Raw genomic sequence first — 22,362 nt, forward strand, 5'->3', positions numbered from 1 at the left:
GTGTACTCCCAGATAGCAATCCAAGATTTTACAGAAAGCAAAATAAGGACTGGGACGAGTGTGCTTTATTCAAAAAAGATGAAATGCACAAACTTAAAAATGTGGCAGAATTTATTTCATCGAATGGAGGGAACTGCTCTTGTAGTTAATACAATAATTTATATATGTATATTTATATAACAATAATATTTGTGTTTAGTGAAGCAGGAGGATGTTTGGTAGTAATTATGATTTGATTCAACAATATAAACACAATGCAAACAGTGTGCAGAGTTGATTGCTATGTCTTTGGAATTCTCAGAATATATTTCCACATGAGGATGTTGCAAGTGAGGATAGTGTAATTAGTCACAATTCTTAATGTGTTTTTGAAATATTGTGGGGATAAATATCTTCAAGGCACGATACCCATGCTACAATCTCAGTAAAAGGGTGAATAATTCAGAAGCAAATCAAGCCTCTTTAAAACTAAGTAACAGGATAAATTATTACAGAAGCAATATATACTTTGTCAAGATAACAGATATTAATGGCCTTTAAAAGCCCAAGCTTTTTGTCTGGGATTTTTGGTCAGAAGCAGTATTGCGCCAGTTCCATTGGCTCAAACCTGCTTATGTTGTGCCTGCTTAATTTTACAGCGATTATTTCCTAGATTTTGATGACTGCTTCTCTTCCCATAACCATTTTCCAGGCAACTGTAGAGGATGCAAACAAACACTTTTAGCTCTTCCTTTCCCATGATACAGGGACTCAAACACTCTGTCCAGTTGAAGTATAGATTTGCTTGCATTTGGAGAGAAGAATCTCGGGAGGGAAGGAATGGATGACATTTCAAGTCGATACCAAATGACCAAAAACATCACCAATTCCTTCTCTCCAGAGATGCTGCCTGTCCCGCTGTTACTCCAGCTTATTGTGCCTATCTTCACTTGCATTTCTTATTTTACTGTACCGTGTAAGATAGTTACAGTATGATCTCCTCGACATTGAAGAAACCAATTGCACTTTAGATGATCAGTCAGCAATGGTCATTGTGGTAGGTGCCAGTTGCCCCTCACTTGTATTCTTCATCCTACTCCTACCATGATTCCTCTGTCTTTGACTTTCTTCACTGCTCCACCAAAGCCAATGGAAATTTGAAGAACAGCAACTCATCTTCCAACTGGGTAAATTATAACACTCGGGATTCAAAGTTAAATCTAATAATTTTAGGCAATCAGCCTTGGTAATTTATATCAAAACTGGTCATTTCTGAAGTGCCATTAATCTGTATCGATAATAGACAATAGGTGCAGGAGTAGGCCATTCGGCCCTTCGAGCCAGTACCACCATTCAATGTGATCATGGCTGGTCATTCTCAATCAATACCCTGTTCCTGCCTTCTCCCCATGCCCCCTGTCTCCGCTATCCTTAAGAGCTCTATCTAGCTCTCTCTTGAATGCATTCAGAGAATTGGCCTCCACTGCCTTCTGAGGCAGAGAATTCCACAGATTTACAACTCTGAAAAGTTTTTCCTCATCTCCATTCTAAATGGCCTACCCCTTATTCTTAAACTGTGGCCCCTGATTCTGGACTCCCCTAACATTGGGAACATGTTTCCTGCCTCTAACGTGTCCAACCCCTTAATGCTCTTATATGTTTCGATAAGATCCCCTCTCATCCTTCTAAATTCCAGTGTATACAAGCCGAGTCGCTCTAGTCTTTCAACATATGACAGTCCCGCCATTCCGGGAATTAACCTAGTAAACCTACGCTGCATGCTCTCAATAGCAAGAATATCCTTCCTCAAATTTGGAGACCAAAACTGCACACAGTGCTCCAGGTGCGGTCTCACTTGGGCCCTGTATAACTGCAGAAGGACCTCTTTGCTCCTATAACTCAACTCCTCTTATTATGAAGGCCAACATTCCATTGGCTTTCTTCACTGCCTGCTGTACCTGCATGTTTCCTTTCAGTGATTGATGCACTAGGACACCCAGATCTCATTGTACGTCCCCTTTTCCTAACTTGACACCATTCAGATAATAATCTGCCTTCTTATTCTTACCACCAAAGTGGATAACCTCGCACTTATCCACATTAAACTGCATCTGCCATGCATCCGCCCACTCACACAACCTGTCCAAGTCACCCTGCAACCTCATAGCATCTTCCTCACAGTTCACACTACCACCCAGCTTTGTATCATCTGCAAATTTGCTAATGGTACTTTTAATCCCTTCGTCCAAGTCATTAATGTATATTGTAAATGGCTGCGGTCCCAGCACCGAGCCTTGCGGTACCCCACTAGTCACTGCCTACCATTATGAAAGGGACCCATTTATCCCCACTCTTTGCTTTCTGTCTGCCAACCAATTTTCTATCCATGTCAGTACCCTACCCCCAATACCATGTGCTCTAATTTTGCCCAATAATCTCCTATGTGGGACCTTGTCGAAGGCTTTCTGAAAGTCGAGGTACACCACATCCACCGGCTCTGCCCTGTCAATTTTCCTAGTTACATCCTCAAAAAAGTCTAGAAGATTAGTCAAGCATGATTTCCCCTTCGTAAATCCATGCTGACTCGGATTGATCCTGTTACTGCTATCCAAATGCTCCGCAATTTCGTCTTTTATAATTGACTCCAGCATCTTCCCCACCACTGATGTCAGATTAACTGGTCTATAATTTCCCGTTTTCTCTCTCCCTCCTTTCTTAAAAAGTGGGATAACATTAGCCACCCTCCAATCCACAGGATCTGATCCTGAATCTATAGAACATTGGAAAATGATCACCAATGCGTCCACAATTTCTAGCGCCACCTCCTTAAGTACTCTGGGATGCAGACCATCAGGCCCTGGAGATTTATCAGCCTTCAGTCCCATCAGTCTACCCAACACCATTTCCTGCCTAATGTGGATTTCCTTCAGTTCCTCCGTCACCCTAGGATCTCTTGCCACTATAACATCTGGGAGATTGTTTGTATCTTCCTTAGTGATAACCCGATTTTTGTTTCTCCAAAAATGCTTCCTGAGCAGCTGTGTAATTTCAGCATTCTCTTGCATTCCAAATTTCCAGCAGCCAGAGTATTTTATATCCCTGAGTGCCAGCACTTTTTCTCTCGCCTCTGTTCTTATTCATCTCCTTCAATTACATCACCTTTAGGCGGCACAGTGGCGTAGCAGTAGAGTTGCTGCCTTACAACGCCAGAGACCCAGGATCGATCCTGTGGGATCAAATGGGTCCTATGGATCCTATGGGTGCTGTCTGTACAGAGTTTGTATGTTCCCCCTGTGATCGGGTAGGTTTCCTACAGGTGTTCTGGTTTCCTGCCACACTCCAAATAACATACAGGTTCGTAGGTTAATTGGCTTCAGTGAAATTGTAAATTGGACCTAGTAAGTAGGGACAATTTATAATTTTACCAAAGCCAATTAACCTGCAAAATCTGTACGTCTTTGGAGCGTGCCAGGAAATCAGAGAAAATCCATGAGGGAGAACGTACAAACTCCGGGTCTCTGGCACTCTAAGGCAGCAACTCTACCACTGCGACACTGTGTCGACCCTGTTAATGAGTCTGTTAACTAGTTATAGAATTTTAATAACTTTGTATTTTAATGCAATGACAGCTTGATTGTTTTGGTTATTATTTTTATCAATAGCAGTACCATTTAGCAATGAGCTTTGAAAACTAATCAAAAATTAGCTGATGAGGGATTTGTCCACTAAAAATATCTACGCATGCCAACAAGATGATTTTATCATTCTCGGGTTTCTCCCATGCTTGACTTTGGTGTCCCGATGAGTTTTAATTTATTATCTGAGGTTACTCAATAAAAAGACAAGTCTGCTGACTGTATGTATACAGTCTAGATTATTCGGAACATAATCAACTCTTAGTAAATAACCTTTGAGTTTGTATAAACTATAGAACGTGTGCTTATTCAAGATCATGAAAAGGAGGAATTTTAATCAGCACGGCAATATCATCCTTGATAACCCTGAAGCATTTATTGCTTGGAAGCTCCAGTTGAATGTTAAAAAGGTTAAATTAAATTAGACGTTTGGCATGTGAGGGTAACTCCTGTCTCCCTTGGTTTAACTATTTTCTAAAATATCATTATGCACATTATCACTTTGAAAATAATTAAAGTACTAGTGCCAGTTTAATATCAGGCCTAATTCTTAATACTACAAAGGCATTTTATTGCTCAGCTGGTAATTCAATTTCTGGCAGCACAGTGTTAACGTCTACCACACAGTTCCAGCAACCTGGGTTCATCCCTGTCCTACATACTGTCTGTGTGGAGGTCGCAGTCTCGCTAATGGCATGGGTTTCATGCCATTAGATATGTGTCTATTGTATGTGGTTGGTTAATTTGTCATTATAAATTGCTCTTGGTGTGTAGGTGGGAGGTAGAATAGGGGCACAGTTAGTGAGAATGTGGTGAGAATAGCATGAATTAGTGTAACTGGGTATTTGGTGGTTAGTGTGAACTCAACAGCCATATATATATATATATGATACCATGAGTTTCCCTCTTGCACGTCAATTTGCCTGCCCAATGACAGCTTTCAAATTTGTGTCTACTAACAAATGCATTCACAAATAAAAGGTTGCTATCTGAAGTTCCCAATTTCAGGGCCTGATAGCACACAATGTTTATATATCATATCCTTATTTTCTGGGAAAGGATTAGTGCACAGACCTCATGCAGACACCAAAAAGATCGAATACCACTAATTAAGGTGGTTTCCTTTCCACCCAATGCACCCACAAATGTCCATAAATATAACCTATAATTTTAAATGTATTCATACACATAAATTAACATTAACATTTTTAAATACCTGAAAGAAAATGACATTTGCCAACAGCTAATTCCATTGCAACTTCCAAGCAGTGATCTGTTTTGAAATCACAAGATGCAGCTATCTAAACAAAGCCCGTTCTCTGTTAGAACAGGGTACAGCAGGGAGCCTCGTGACATAAGTGGTCTGGAAGTTAATCACCTTATTTATACAATGAGTGGTTCTTTAATATGTACTTAGACACATGTATATTTGTTAGAAAAAACTCAGGATCCTAGGAGTCAGGGACAGACTTTGAGTGTGGAGGTTTGCAGATAGCCAATGAGCTGTTATAATGAGGAATAATGGACTTTATGTTACTATGGTTACCCTGCGTACTTTGGTTTTTACACTATCGTGTTCTAGTGTACTTAGAATAACATATTTAATTGTATTTTTTGTTATTGCAGCATCTAATGACGCATGCAAAGCCATAGCAAGTTTTAAAAAAAATCATATTGCGGTTCAGATCCGGTACATTTAATAAATGGACAGTCTTGACTCTTGACATGACTTGAGTTGACAGAGTGTACTAATTTTTGTTGCAGTTCTTGAATATAGAGTCAAACTAGACTCCGCACGACATGTCACCAGAGGACTCTTCAATGAAACACATGAGAGAAATATCCAAGGAAATATCACCCTACACTTCCATAACTGCACTGAACACATCATCTACATGTTGGCAAGTAAACTATACTTTTTCTTAAACAATGCTTTTACTTACATGGAAATAGCTTTCCTTGTGATTCAGTGGGTAACCATTCCAAAGTATGATAACAAAATAGAACCACCAGCAACGCCTCATGCAAAGACATATTTGAATAGCAGGCAAGGATAGCATTGGATTTAACTATAATAGCCCAGATCCACCCACTGGCAGAACCTTATGTGAGTTTGATGCTCCAGAAAATGTCCTATGTCTGTAAAAACAAATCTCTGGCTACAAAAAAGATTTTTTTTTTAAATGAATAAGAACATTTATTGTCCGTTCCTTACAGTTATCGGGCTCGTATCTCTGAAAGACATTTTTTTTTACAAATCATTCATTTTTTCTTCAGAATGATATCATTTATTTATGGGAAAGGAATTAATGCATCTTTGGAATCAACACAGTTGTTTAAGAATAGATCTACACAGTCCATGGAGTGCTCAGCAACACAGGATGTTATTTTCATTGTGGGATTTAGAATGGATCACGGATATCTAGGTTGACAATTTCTTCTCATGTGCCAGCCAAGGTCCAGATGATATAAATCCTATGTCTCTCACCCATTGTCTTAATTGACAAACATTTTAGCCAGACATCTAGTTATAAGGTTGAAGAAATGAAAATATTCATGATTGCGACAAGGGTTGCAGTTCTGTGATCGCAATCAATTATTAGAGTAGACTATGGGGAATGAACATCGAAGCGTTGTCTCTAGATATGGAAAAGTGTTCCTTTCTCCAGTGCTGATTTCTCTCTCCATGAAATACTCAACTCTCTTCCACCCCCCTGTCCTCAGTTCAGAAACACAAGTATATTTGTTGGCCAGAAATGAGCACAAACCTATGGACATTTCAAAGCATAATTAAATTAGTTCAGTTTATTGCCATGTGTACCAAGGTACTTAAGTAGAAAATGAATTACAATACAATATTTGCAATATTTAATACCAGTGATGATTTAGGATGGTTAACTTCCTTAGCATTCCCCAACTGCGGTGAAAACACTCACTTGTGCTCTTTAGCACTTCCTTGAACTAGACTTTTAAGTACCAAGCCTTTTGCTGAAACATCAACAATAGTTGTAACTGAAATTGGGATAAATTATCTTTTTTTTAGTATTGCCAATGTTATGTTGTATACAGAATATAATCTGCTATTATTAACTGTATCCTTGTTTAACTTTTAACAAAACAGCAACACAGACCAAATCAGGTGGAATTTGGGAGAGAAATTGTTAATGATCTTAGGAAAAAGATGTAACCCAAGAGAGACCATAGGTTGGAGGGAATCAAGCACCAATTGGGAAACCAAACTCCAATCCTAATTTAACTGGTCCCACCATAGAATCCAATGTAATTAGAGGAGGGCATTAATGGTGGTGAAGTAGGCAAACGTGATTCTGGTGCAAGAATAACAATGTTTTGTCCTGCCTGAATCAAAGCTGGAAATGGGCAAGATACTTCAGATTCAGATAGTCAAAATACCAAAATTTCACCCGATCCAAACTCAGCCATTTTGTAACAATTGGAAGTTATCACCAATGTTCCAAATTCCTGAATTATAATGAGAACAGTTTTTGATAGCCATTAATTTAGTGTTCATAGCAGTCTCCCAGTTGACTGTGCCTGAACCTCTCATCAACTACCTGACAGACAGGAAGCAGCATGTGAGGCTGGGAAAGTACATCTCGGACGCGCAGACCATCAGCATAGGAGCACCGCAAGGCTGCGTACTCTCCCCTCTCCTTTACTCTCTCTGCACCAATAACTGCACCTCCACAGACTCCTCTGTCAAACTTCTCAAGTTTGCAGACGACACATCCCTGATTGGACTGATCCAGGATGGGGAGGAATCTGCCTACTGACAGAAAGTGATACAGCTGGTGTCCTGGTGCCATTGCAACAAACTGGAGCTTAATACTCTTAAGACAGTGGGATTGATTGTAGACTTTAGGAGAGCTCCCCCCCCCCTCCCCCCACTCACCATCAACAACACCACAGTCACATCTGTGGAGTCATTTACGTTCCTTGGAACCATCATCTCCAGGGACCTTAAATGGGGGGTCACCATCGACTCCACAGTCAAAAAGGCCTAAAAGAGGATGTAATTCCTGCGGCAACTGAGAAAACAAAATCTGCCACAGGCAATGATGGTCCAGTTTTATACAGCCATTATAGAGTCTGTCCTCACCTTCTCCATCATGGTCTGGTTTGGCTCAGCCACCAAGCACGACATCCGGAGGCTGCAGCACATCATTCGATCAGCCGAGAAGGTTGTTGGCTGCAACCTCTCCCCCATCGATGAACTGTACACTGCAAGGGCCAGGAAGCAAGCGGGTAAAATCATCTCTGACCCCTCTTACCCTGGCCACAAACTCTTTGAAGCTCTTCCCTCTGGGAGGCAACTCCGCACTGTCAAAGCCGCCACAGCCAGACATAAAAACAGCTTTTTTCAACAAGCAGTAGCTCTACTCAATAGCCAAAAGTCTGTAGCCTCCTTTTGCTCTGGTATTTTATTTTATTCTTCACATGTTTAAATTATAATGTTTTATTTTCAATTGTCTACTGTATATCGTGTTGTTATCCTTGCAAGCAAAGCACCAAGGCAAATTCCTTGTATGTATACATACTTGGCTAATAAAATGTTTTCACTTCAATTCCATGTAGAGAATTTATACCTGTTTATTACCATTTGTCTGTCACCCCATTCATGTTGAACATGTTATCATTTGTTTTTGACTTTTCCTCATATGTCAACATTCATTTTGATTGACTGGCCATCCTCAAGTTTGACCAATGGTTGTTCATTTCTTGCAATATTATAGGATGCTCCAGATTTTCTAAATCCTGTAGAGATTCTGGTGGAGTTTGAGACCATAAATCCAGAGGACGGACCAGTTCTGGATGTTGACCTGCCAAAAACAAAGAAAGCTTTGGTAATTTAACAACTTACACTTGTATAATCAATTTGGTATTTTTGTTTAAATGTGACAAGAATTTGACCGTCGGATGGGATTTTTTTTTTTTTTTAAATCTATTCTGTGAAAATTGTATCAATTTGCATCAATCACAGGTAAAAAATGGTTTGCAGCTGCTTTTGCACCCATTTCCACTTGGCCTTACCCATTGGATAATTGGAATGGGCAGTTCCGGTCATATATTTTGCATTTGTTTCATAAAACAACTATTTTCTGTAAAATGTGACCAGATTTTACTTCAGTAATAGAGAAACAAACCATGATAACAGTCTCTTAAAGCAAGGAAGTACTAATTTTATTTATTTTTTTTGTAATTTCTGTGTTGGCATAAGCGTTATATGCAACCCTCATGCAATATACAAAAAGTGCCTGGTCCAATTGTTGACAGTGGAATGATCAATTTATAAAGAAAAATAAATGGTTCGTGCCACCTCCTTCATTATCCCAATGTCTGGTGATACCCTCTGACACCTCTCTCCTCTTTCTTGATCTCTCTGTCGCCATCTCAAGGGACAAACTATTGACGAACATCTACTACTAACCCTCCGATTCCCACAGTTATCTGAACTACGCCCCCTCCCATCCTCTCTTGCAAGGATGCTATCCTTTAATAACAAAAGATCGGTGTGAAGAAGGATCTCAACCTAAAATGTCATCTATCCATGTTCTCTAGAGATATTGCCTGTTGAGTTACTCCAGCACATTGTTTCTATCTTTGCATATACAGTTCCTTGTGTCTGAGCTGTATCACAGTAAAATACCATGGCATTATATTGGTACTATTTTTTTGCCATTGAGAGTAATCAAACAATTTAAAGCAAACTGGGTCATATTTTGCTGGGAACTGACAGCAAGTCCATGCAGAAATGTTGGTGTTTCTCTGTGAAGCAGTCAGCAAATTCTGAATGCAAAAGTTTTAGAAGTTTCTTGCAGCCATTTCTTGGCCATTCCACGAATACAGGCAATCTCTCAAATTCTTACTAAATCCAGCAAAGGAGTTTTAAAATGTGGCAATTGCCCAGTACATGTGCTGGGAATGCCACATGAGCAGCCTGCAGCAGATGGTCCATCTCATGGTGATCTACTCCATTGATTTTAAATAGATCAGAATGTCTATCAGTGATAGAGAACTTAGTAGTTTTAGATTTCATAAAGTCATGTGATAGGAGTAGAATTAGGCCATTTGACCCATCAAGTCTGCTCCCACATTCAATCATGGCTAATCTACCTCTCCCTCCTAACCCCATACTCCTGCCTTTTCCCCATTGCCACTCACACCTGTACTAATCAAAAATCTATATCTCTGCCTTAAATATTCACTGATTGTTGTGGTGACCGTATAATAACAGGAGCCTTACACCTGGATAATGATCCAAATACTTTATTAACTATATAGCAAGCACGACTTCACGCCTACACGTTCCACTTATACTAACCCGAATTTCGCAAGCAGTGGTCACTCAAAAGCTAATGGGGCGTAACTACAAAATCATGACGCATCGCGTGAGTGACACCATTACACTAATCTACATCCCCCTCTTAAAGAATCAACAGTGATACAGACCCATAAACTAAGCACGTCATGTATAACAATCGATGACAAACTGAAGGAAAGTACCATTACACCATTACACTAATCTACACTGACTGTACAAATATACAAAGGGCCTCCACAGCCCTTTGTGGCAATGAATTCCACATATTCACCACCCTCTGACTAAAGAAATTTCTCATTTCCTTCCTAAAAGGACGTCCCTTTAATTCTGAGACCATGACCTCTAGTCCTAGACTCCCTCACTAGTGGAAACATCCTCTCTACATCCACACTATCCAAGCCTTTCACTATTCTGTATGTTTCAATGAGGTCCCCCCTCATTCTTCTAAAGTCCAAGTATTATGCGAGTACAGGCCCAGTGCCGACAAATGCTCATCATAGGTTAACCTACTTATTCCTGGGATCATTCTTGTAAATCTCCTCTGGACCCTCTCCGGAGCCAGCATATCCTTCCTTAGATATGGTGCCCAAAATAGCTCGCAATATTCCAAATGTGGCCTTTTCCGCGCCTTATAGAGCCTCAGCATTACATTCCCTGTTTTTGTATACAATCCCTCTTGAAATAAATACAAGCATTGAGTTTGTTTTCTTTACTACCGATTTGACTTGCAGATTAACTTTTTGGGAATCCTGCATCAGCACACCCAAGCTCCTTTGCACCTCCGATTTCTGGATTCTCTCCCCATAATTTTGTTTCAGAATTGAGTTTATTTGAATATTATTAAGCACCTCAGATTTATAGTTTCCTAAATTTTTCATAGTTTGAATGTTTTTTAATGCATTTGAAATGTTTTTAATATTTCTGAGCAAGGGGATAAGGGCCATGAACCCACAATATTAATTCTGTGGAACTATTGACTGAAAAGGTGCGTTAAGTGAAGTCATTTTCAAAACAATAACATTAGCTCAGGCATAATTATTGAATGACATATTTCTGTGAGAATGCTCCAGTAGTATTTTATATTTCCTAACAAAGTTGGAAGACGTGATTAGAGGCAGTATTTTGCTGACTAATGAGTGAATGTTAAGAAGGATTTTGATGGAGTAAGTAAAATAAACATGCTTTACCCTTGAGTATCTCCTCACCTATTCTACAACTGAATTATGTTAATATTTTCAATTAAAGAATTTATCAGTATAGTATAAATGCCAGGAATTTGCAATGGTAGATGAGGACAATGCATAGAAACCTACGTACTGGGCACTAGTTGCCTATTATTTTGCTAGTTAACTGTTGTCTTTTACAAGTGAAACAGATTGAATGTATTTTGCAGGTGGAACTTTTATCACATTATTATATCGTTTTGTAAGTTTTATTTATGCATTTGAAGCAGACTTGCTCAAATATACAAATACAAACCTTCCTTTCTTTAAAACTGGGATAATTGTCTGAAGAAGGGTCTTGACCTGAAATGTTACCATATATTCTCACCATATGTCACCATATATGCTGCCCGTCCCACTGAGTTACTCCAGCTTATTGTGTCTATCTTCATTGTTGGTTAGATTGTTGTGAATGGAAGTTACTGCCATCTAGTGGTTAACTTAGACCAAAGCACAGATTAAAAAATGAAACACTCAATAACATGTCAAAGGGTTGCTTACTTATTCGTGGAAATGATTCCCAACAAAAAATATTATTGTGTCACCTGAAAGCCAGGCCTACCACTGTCAAGGAGACATGAATTATCTGTGAAGTGGGAATTTGAGGAATAGTTCTTCACAACGTCGCATTCCATTGAGTTCATTGGAATAGAAAGAATAGCCATAGACCGATGGAAATAGGGCCTTTGGCCTGATTTGTCTATGTCGATCAAGTTAGCACTCTGGGCTAGTCCCATTTGGCCCATATTCCTCTAAACCCTTCCTATCCATCTGTCTGGGACTCCTGCAAAGACAACGGAATCTCTTAAATAACATCAAATTAAAGTCAGAACTCAATATTTCATTGATCTGGACTAATTTCCAGGTGCTCGGGTGTTTTTATTAGTTAATTTATTTTTGGAGATGTGAGCAGCAAAGTCAGCATTTTTTATTCATCGATAAGTGGTGGTGAGATATCTCCTTGAATTACTGCTGTCTGTCTGGTGAAGATAATCCCACAGTATCATATCATATCATATATATACAGCCGGAAACAGGCCCTTTCAGCCCACCAAGTCCGTGCCGCCCAGCGATCCCCGTACATTAACACTATCCTACACCCACTAGGGACAATTTTTACATTTACCCGCCAATTAACCTACATACCTGTACGTCTTTGGAGTGTGGGAGGAAACCGAAGATCTCGGAGAAAACCCACGCAGGTCACGGGGAGAACGTACAAACTCCTTACAGTGCAGCACCCGTAGTCAGGATCGAACCTGAGCCTCCGGCGCTGCATTCGCTGTAAAGCAGCAACTCTACCGCTGCGCTATTAGATCCAGGACCATTTACAAGTCAAGATAATGCATGACCAATAGATAGTGGTATTTTCTTATGTCTGAAGCCCTCGTCGTTTTGGTGGTAGATGTTGTGGACTTGGGAGTAGTTTGGGCAAACAACTGCTGTGCATTTTGTTGGTGTAGACATAATACAATGTTGGTGGATGCAATTACATTGAATGATGGATGAGGTACCAATGAAGTAAACTGGATGATATGGAGGACAAGAGACTGTAGATGTTGGAATGTTGTTTTGGTGCAGTACAGCTCTATGACTCTATTTCTAATTACTACTGGAAAATATACAAGTCTTCCAGTTTTCTGACCATGCAAGAGATCATTTTATTGTGTTCCGTGTTCCACCAGGTGCCTTTCACAAAAGATTGTGGAGAGGATGGAGAATGCATCAATGACCTAAAGCTTAGTGCCCAGGCAGACATAAAGGGCGACAGGTAATTTACAACATGGAATCAAAAGTTGCTGGAATACGTGGTAGTTTAACTGTGTCTGTGGAGAATCAGAATTAAGATTTCACATTGATGATCTTTCAAAGAATCATGCAATTAATTGTATTGCATGGAATTAGGCCCTTTGATCCAACTTTCTATACTGTCCAGTGGGCATCCTTCTGTATTAACTTTGTCCCTAGCACTTCATTTGATGTCCTCTATGCCTAAGTAAGTGAAGTGTTCATCTGGACGCTAATCGAATGCTGTCACCCATTCTCTCAGGCAGTAATTTATAGATAGGCGGCACAGCCCTATCCTGGATCAAATCTTACCTCTCCGACAGGCACCAGTTCATCTCCATTAACAACTGTAAATCCCCCACCGCTCCCCTCCCCCAAGGTGTCCCCCAAGGCTCAGTCCTTGGCCCCCTCCTCTTCATCCTCTACCTGTTCCCCCTTGGTCAATTAATCCGCCGTCATGGTCTCAACTTCCACTGCTTCGCCGATGATATCCAGCTCCTCATCTCCACCAAGTCAATCTCCACCACCACACACTCTATCCTGACAAACTGCATCACTGAAATAAAATCTTGGCTTCAATCAAATTTCCTCAAACTCAACTGCAACAAATCCGAAATCATCATCATTGGTCCAAAAATGCTCACCAAATCCACCCAAAACTTCATCCTCAATATTGATGGTCTCCCAGTATCCACCTCCCCTCACATCCGGAATCTTGGAATCATCTTTGATCAAACCCTCTCCTTCGACAAACACATCAAACACATCACCAAGACAGCCTTCTTCCACCTCAAAAACATCGCCCGTCTCCGTCCATCCCTCTCCTCCACAGCTGCAGAAACCCTCATCCACGCCTTCATCACCTCCCGTCTGGACTACTGCAACAGCCTCCTCTATGGCTCACCCTAAAAAATCATCAGTAAACTTCAATACATTCAAAACTCCGCTGCCCGTCTACTCACCCACTCCCCGATCCGTGACCATATCACCCCCGTCCTTTACAAGCTCCACTGGCTCCCCATCCCCCAGAGAATCCAGTACAAAATCCTCCATGACCTACAAAGCCCTCCATAACCTGGCCCCATCCTACCTGACTGACCACCTCCACAGACACACTCCCACCTGCACCCTCCGCTCTGCTGCTGCCAACCTCCTGTCCCCCCCCATCCGGACCAAACTCAGATCCTGGGGGGACAGGGCTTTCTCCATCGCTGCTCCCACCCTCTGGAACTCACTACCCCAAACCGTCAGAGACTCCTCCTCACTCACCACATTCAAAACATCACTGAAGTCTCACCTGTTCAGCACTGCCTTCAACCACTGACCGTCACCTCACCTTCTGTCTCCTTTTTATGTTCGTTTACTTATTTATCTATTTATTTTCTTCTCTATGTTCTAGTAATCCCTGTAAAGCGTCTTTGAGTGTTTGAAAAGCGCTATATAAATGTAATGCATTATTATTATTATTATGTAAATTCCTACTGCTTAATGGACCTTTTCCTGTTCAACTATAGCCTTCAATTTCTTACTGATGCCAAAATATTTGTATATCTTTGCTATACCATTGTGTTTTTAGCTGTTACTCTTTGGAGCGTTATTGATATTCCTGAGCTAACCGATTTCCATCTTCTCCAATCAGTTTATGACAGTTGAGCTCTATTTCTCATTCTTTTACTATTGCAGTTATTTCCAAAGATGCAAAGTTGTACCATTTTGTTTCTTTTCATCTTCCCATCCTCCTGCAATCCTTTGGGGTTTAAACCAGCAGATTAGTACAATCTGAATACTGCTTCTTCTATCTCAGAAGTACTCTTGTGTATGTTTCTATTGTTACTCTCAAATAGTCAGTGCAAATACAAATGTAGTTTTTTGGTCATAATTATAATTTGACTATAATTACTTGCGTAGAAAATATTTTTAAGCACAATGTCCTAACCTTTGTTTCAAATTATCAAATAGAAATAGCATTTTTATGACCATTAATCCAAATAAAATCTTCATGTTTCCAGGATGCATCCTTATATTGTGCAAATCGATCAGAAAAAATTCAATTTGATGATAAAATTAATAAACCAAAAGGAAAATGCCTACAACTCAAGAATAGCAGTGATATTTTCTAAGAATATCTATTTTGCTGGAGTTGAGGTAAGGAACAAAGTCATATTATTATATTTTTAATCTACTGTCATTGAGATCCCACTTGCAATTTAATTAGTTAAGAGTTATAGTGTACTATTATATATTAGCTCAAAGCATCACTCAAACGTGAAATTACCTCTGTGAAAGGGGTGGCATGGTGGCGCAGCGGTAAAGTTGTTGCTTTACAGCGCCGACGACCCGGGTTTGATCCTGGCTGTGTCATTGAATCTGCAACTGTTACAATAAGATAACAACTTTTTTGTAGGGCAATACAATGAATTAATTTGAACCACAGACGACAAAAGGAATAGAAGACACAAGGAACTGCAGGTGCTGGAATCTTAGAAACATAGAAAATAGGTGCAGGAAGAGGCCATTTGGCCCTTTGAGCCAGCACCGCCATTCAATGTGATCATGGCTGATCATGCACACACAGTGTCCCGAGCCTGCCTTCTCCCCATATCCCTTGATACCACTCACCCCAAGAGCTCTATCTAACTCTCTTATAAATTAATCCAGTGAATTGGCCTCCACTGCCTTTTATGGCGGAGAATTCCACAAATTCACAACTCTGGGTGAAAAGGTTTTTTCTCAACTCAGTTTTAAATGGCCTCCCCTTTATTCTTAGACTGTGGCCCCTGGATCTTGTGTAAAAAAAAAAAAGACAAAGTGCTGGAGTAACTCGGCAGCTCAGTCAGCATTTTGGGAGAACATGGATTGGTGATGTTTTCGGTCGGGACCCTACTGAATCACTTTGATTTCTGATTCAGTTTGAATCTGAAGAAGGGTCCCAACTGAAATGTAGCCTATCCATGTAGTCCACAGGAGAAAAGGAGTTCAAATTTGACAATGAAAACAATGAAACATTTGCTATTTTTCATAATTTTTATTCATTTGTGTCATTTATTCTTCTCTTTGCTCCGTTCAAATTCACTGGGCTTGAAATTCTAGTGAATTCAAATGGGTGTGCAGGGTGGGCATTTGAACATGGCACCAAAATCATTGGACATTGGATTGCCACTGCCTATTTCAGTAATGTTTATTCCTTGAACTTTAAAGAATGGCTATTGCATTTACCATCAATGGAAATTGAACCACTTGGGACTGAAACCAAGGCTAAGAAGTAGAAGCTGAGATAAGGGGAGAGGGTTTTCATCAAGGATCTGTACAAGGAGCAAGAAGGCAAACTGGGATAGCTCTTGGGATTGCCAATCAAAAGGAGTTGGGAAAAGGAGATTTGGGGAATCTGGACCAAAGGGAATCAGAGAGAAGAAAAGCTTTAACCATCAGGGGATCAGAGAACCAGGAATAGGGACTATCAAGATGTGGGGGTGTCTGGCCACTAAGATATTCAGAATTTCGGGTGTTGGAGTTTGTCGTATCCTTTTCCTTCTGCCCGATGGCAGAAGTGAAATGAGAGCATGGCCAGGATAGTCTGGATCCTTGATGATGCTGACTGCCTTTTTGAGACTGCATCTCATTTGGAACCTTTCGATTGGTGGGAGGTCAGTACCGGAGATGGACCAGGCAATGTTCACCACTTTTTGTAATCTTCATTCCTGGGTGTTCGAGTTGACAAACCAGGCCAAGATGCAACCAGTCAATATAATCTAGTGGTTCTGTGCGTGTATTAAAAGCAAAAGGGTGGCTTGGCAAAAAACTAGGTACCCTCAAAGATCAGCATGGCTGTCTTTCTGTAAAACCACAAGAGAAGGGGATTGATATTAAATGAATACATCTCACCCATTTTCACTGAGAAGTAGATCATGGGAGCTAAGGGCAACTGAGCCATAAGAGTTGTGATATCATAGTGATACAGCATGGAAACAGGCTCTTCATCCCAGCTTTCCCATGCTGACCTAGGTGCCCCACCTACCCGAGTCCCACCTGTCTGTGTTTAGCCCATATCCCTCTGAACCTTTTCCATCCACATACCTGCCAAAAAGTATTTTAAATGGCGTTATTGTTTCTGCCTCAAGTACCGACTCTGGCACCTCATTCCATATACCCACCACCCTCTGTGTGGAAAACGTTGCCCCTCAGATTCCTATTAAATATCTCCCCTCTCAACCTAACCTTATGTCCTCTAGTTGTTTATTCCCCTACTCTGGTATCTACCCCATCTATTCCCCTCATAATATTATACACCTCTCTAAGATCACCACTCATCATCCTATGCTCTGTGCATGCCCAACCTCTGCCTAAAGCTCAGGCCCTCGTGTCCTGGCAACATCCCCATGAATCTTCTCTGCACTTCCTCGAGCTTATCAACATCTTTCCTATGGCAGGGTGGCCCAAATTGAACACAATTCACTAACTGTGCCCCACCAGTGCCTTATTAAGCTGTAACGTAAGAATATTTGAGCTCATAAACAAACTACCAAAGAGGAAGAAGCATTGGCAGTTTTAAAGCATATTAAAATCCCTAGGACCTGATCAAGTACATCCTCAGACCTTGAGAAACCTGCAGATCCCCATGCAGAAGCATTTGCATCATCTTTTAACATAAGGCATGTTACAATGCTGTACAGCAGCATGTCTCTGTGGCTGTTAGAATGTGAAGACACGAGGATAAATATTTGCCAATGCAGTGTCATCCACCATACACTGCTGCAATCCAGCACTTCCAAAGATTGTCTTTGAACAGGTCTTTGTCACAAGTTGAAGACAAGTGCTTACGTGCATGCAGCCCACACATCAAATAACACAGTCACAAACCTGGGTAACATTAGCTACACAACCTACCTTGCTAAGGAGCAATTTGTGTACAGAGAATACCTAACTTGAGTGCAAAACAAAATGAATCTGCCAAACTGAACAGAAACCAGCAGCTAGATGGTTAAATGATTTTCAGCTATCTTGAAATAATTAGTACAATTATTCTGTTTAGATAATGAGATATCTCTCTTGCTCTCTTGTAGCAAAATGATGATTGCACACAATTAGGACCAAACAATGTAACATGCAAAGTTGGATATCCATTTATTACACCAGATGCCGAGGTAAGTGTATATCTATAAATCGGAGCAGGAGGATGCAGAGCAGTTTAAATCTATTGGCTTTTGGAGGGGCACAAGTATGCATCCTTAATGTCATGGAATGTTAGGTTAATCACTTCGGTTGGACGTTTGTCGGGGAGAAGAGAAGAACTGTCTTGTGCTTGCATACAAAATGGTGACAATTTGAATTATGATTTCAATTGGTTTGAATGGTTCAAGAGTATTTTGACTAGTTCTCTGATAACATGTATTCACCAGTTTACCTGCACTTTACAAAATTTACGAAAGCTATTTTTATAGGTTAGCACAACATATGAATTAAAAGTTTTATGCACTGTTAAGAAAAGGTCAGAATTTGGACAACACTATTCTTTTATTTTTAGATGAACCTACAATGTCATGTCCAATTGAATGTTTTGTAATATAATGCAATTCATAAACATGACAAAGAGGGACAGAGAGAGGGGCAGAGAGAGGGGCAGAGAGAGGGGCAGAGAGAGGGGCAGGGAGAGGGGCAGGGAGAGGGGCAGAGAGAGGGGCAGAGAGAGGGGCAGAGAGAGGGGCAGAGAGAGGGGCAGAGAGAGGGGCAGAGAGAGGGGCAGAGAGAGGGGCAGAGAGAGGGGCAGAGAGAGGGGCAGAGAGAGGGACACAGAGTTCAGGGTATTTATTTAACATAGCTGGTGATCTCCACTCTTTGAAGCATATGGGCCTCAATATTCATCTGCAGATTTAATTGTGTAGTTATTGACAATTTCCGTGAGGTAGGTGAAATAGAATTCAACACTGCCCAAGGATTCAGATGCTACTTCTTCACTGCTGCTAACTTTCTGTGTAGATGAAAATACTAAATCTAAATTTTGCGCAGAAAGACTGCTTGGAGATTATAGTCTAGGATCAAGAGATGGCACAGGGACACAATTGTAGAGTTGCTGCCTTACAGCACTATAGGCTGCCATGTGCCCTATTTACTACTCTGTCTCCTTGTGTCACCACTTTTAGGGACCTATGGAATGGACTCCAAGATTCCTCTACATTAATGCTACTAAGGGTCTTGTTATTGACTGTACACTTCCCATTTACATTCAACCTCGCAGAGTGCAGCATCTCACATCTGCTTGGATTAATTGCCATCTGTGATTTATTCGCCCATTTCTGTAGCTAAAGTTGTCTCAAGAAGGGGTACTGAGATTGCCACCTCTGTTGGGCTAGGTAGTCAGGTGGATCCAAGACATCAAGAAATTGTGAGGTTGATGCCTAGCACTGTATGCTTCACGCTTGGGGTGTCTGGACCTGTGCTTGTGGGAGGTTGTGAAATTGGAGGCCAGGTTGTAAGATTCGTCCTGGAGATGAGGCAGTATACTTCCAAGGGAATGGTGCTAGGAAGCCATGGACGTTGTGTTGGCACTTTAAGCAGGCTGTGTGGAACTGCTGTGGTTGACTGTAAAAAGCCTTGGTCCCTATCCCCTCCCTCTACCCTCCATCTTTCAGCTGGCCCAACCAGCACATCTGTTATTCAGTCTCTCCTGGTCACCACCTTAACCCAGCCTTTCCTTTTGATTTTGTTTCTCTCCACCCATTTCCTTATTAACCCAGCGATATAAAAACTGTTTGTTTTTAACTTCTCCCAGTTCTGATGGAAGGTCTTTGATCGGTAAATTTAATTGTCTTTCTCTCTTGGTAGATGCTGCCTGTCCTGTTTTGTCCTTCAGTACTTATCTTTGTTCCTCTATCAGATTTCCAGCATCTGAAGTATTTTTGACACATGGAACTGCAGATGCTGGAATGTTGTGTAGAATACAAGGAAATGAATAAGCAACGTTGCGGGTCCTAACCCATCAGGCTGCAGAATTCAGATTTCATTCTGAGAATGTTTGTTTCTCATCTGCAGGAGATTGATAACAAATTATTATAATTTGGTACCGTGTCAATTAAAAGATTCAATTAATTGTATAGATCAATTTATAGAATAATTTAATAGATTCTTATTTATATAATAGTCTTGGTTACAAGTTAAAATTAGAAAATTGAGAGCAAAGACGGATGGTAATCGGAACTATTTCTGAAGCAAAACACAATTGAATTACATGGCACATTAACAGCAAAGGCCAGGATCACAAACAGAGTAAATTGTAAAGAAAAGACACTGAGTTTTACAGATGAGTTTATAATCAAAATTGTTCAGACATTTGGAATAATTACATGGCCATTTTATTGTATGTTAACTTTCTCTTTCTCTTTCTCAGATTTCCTTTAAGATGAAATTTGAATTCAATGCCACTCATCTCCTTAGTGATGTTTACATACACCTGGGGGCGACAAGGTAAAGAAGAATTTTGAAGAGACCAAATTTAATTGCTGCAACAAGTATGAAGCAGAACTGAGGATAGAAATCTCTACATTAAAGCACATAATGTTAATATTGCGAACTATTTGTTCAATAAATCAGCTTCAAGTGTTCTAAAATCATTGAAACATACAGCACAGCTACGAGCCCTTCAGCTCACCAAGGAGTCCTTCAGCCCACCATGTCCATGCTAACCTTTTTGCTATACTAATCCTTGTTGCCTGAATTTGGACCAAATCTTTCTAAACCTTGCCTATTTAAGTGTCTGTCCAAATGGTTTAATAGAATAAAGACTGCAACAGAAAGTTGCATTTGAGGCCTACAAAAACATAAAGGTAGCAAATCATCCAATTCTAAGAAAGTATTAGGGAAAAATAATTAATTACTGCATGCCCCCTCGATATTTAATTCACTAGAGTCAAATTTATTTGTGTAAAATCAGATAAAACACCAAAGGTCAATGCAATAGAAACAGAAGATGCTGGCATTACTCATCAGATCAGTCTGTGTGTTTCCAGTATCCTCTGTTTCAACTTATGTCACGGAAATAGGTCATTCAAGTCCATCACAACCATCAAGTGCCCATTTTATTTCCACATTTACTTGAATTCTCTCCAGATTCTACTACTTGCCACACCAGGGGAAATTTACAATGGGCAATTGTTATTCTATCGATCAATTAGACATCTTTTAAACATGGCAGGGAATAAAGGATGGAAGGTCACTTAGAAGGAAGGTCAACAGCCCAGGAAGAATGCAAACTCTGCACAGAGAATGGCGAAGGGTGAATCCAAAATATTGGAGCTATGAGTCAGCCAGACTGCTAGTGGTTCCATTGGACCACTCCCAAAATTACAGTGACAAGAGATTTTTTTTTAAGAGTTACTCCATTGCAAGTCTGACTGAGCCTTTATTCGTTTCACAGCTGTGTCTGGATTAAGTGACAAATTAAAGAAGATAAATCAAAGATCATGGTTTTTCTTTCATTGTAACCAACCCTTTCAAAAGTATATCGTGACCCCCTTGTTATCTTTTAACCTAATGCATTGCATTTCATTAAAACAAATGAAAGTTGGTTTGATTCTTTGCAGAAAGTATTATGCTGAGAAAAGATTCCATGAAATATAAATTATTTTTAACATTTCAGTGACAGCAGTGAATTAAATGAAACAATGAGTGACAATGAAGTCACCATCTCCATTCCATTATTATATCAAGCTGGGCTGCACTTTTCAAGGTAACACATCCTTACTGCTTTAAAAGAACAAGCTATATGCCCTCTGTTGAGGCTACCTTGGTATAAGTGTGCATGAAAATATAAAATTACATACCAGAAACAACTAGGCCAATTTTGCTGCATGGTTACTGAATATTCATATCAATACTGCCCCCTGCAAATAATGCCTGATGGTTCGTACTCAGTTTCGTACTCAGATATGGAGTGGTACATTTAAAATAAGTTTTACTTGACCTTTCAAAAAGTTGGCATTATGTGAAAGTCATATATTGGTATAACATGAGCTACCATCAAGTAACCAATACTTTGTGGAAGGTATCACAAAATGCTGGAGTAACTCAGCAGGTCAGGCAGCATCAGGTCAGACTGAAGAAGGGTCTCGACCCGAAACGTCACCCATTCCCTCTCTCCTAGATGCTGCCTGACCTGCTGAGTTACTCCAGCATTTTGTGATACCTTGGATTTGTACCAGCATCTGCAGTTATTTTCCTACAATACTTTGTGGAGGATAGACACAAAGTGCAAGTGTAACTCGGCGGGTCAGGCAGCATCTCTGGAGAAAAAGAATTGGTGACTTTTCGGGTTGGGGGCCTTCATCAGATGACTTCTGAAGAAGGGACCAGATGCTTATTGTATAGTCAGGCAATTAACTAAAAGGAAACATAAAGATGGGCACTT

At 40.3% G+C, this 22,362-nt stretch overlaps 1 protein-coding gene across 1 annotated transcript in view; it reads left to right on the plus strand.

The window, feature by feature from the left end:
• The window catches only part of itga1 (integrin, alpha 1), a 147,073-nt gene that overhangs the window by 103,108 nt on the left and 21,603 nt on the right, over positions 1-22,362 (plus strand). Inside the window, exons 18-24 of the mRNA XM_078410053.1 lie at positions 5,379-5,515; positions 8,366-8,476; positions 12,863-12,948; positions 14,975-15,110; positions 18,026-18,106; positions 20,347-20,423; positions 21,595-21,684. Of these exons, the coding sequence (XP_078266179.1) occupies positions 5,379-5,515; positions 8,366-8,476; positions 12,863-12,948; positions 14,975-15,110; positions 18,026-18,106; positions 20,347-20,423; positions 21,595-21,684 (718 nt within the window). The remainder of the gene's footprint in view (positions 1-5,378; positions 5,516-8,365; positions 8,477-12,862; positions 12,949-14,974; positions 15,111-18,025; positions 18,107-20,346; positions 20,424-21,594; positions 21,685-22,362) is intronic.

The sequence above is a fragment of the Rhinoraja longicauda genome, chromosome 1 (genome assembly GCF_053455715.1).
Source record: "Rhinoraja longicauda isolate Sanriku21f chromosome 1, sRhiLon1.1, whole genome shotgun sequence".
NCBI classification, from domain to species: Eukaryota; Metazoa; Chordata; class Chondrichthyes; order Rajiformes; family Arhynchobatidae; genus Rhinoraja; species Rhinoraja longicauda.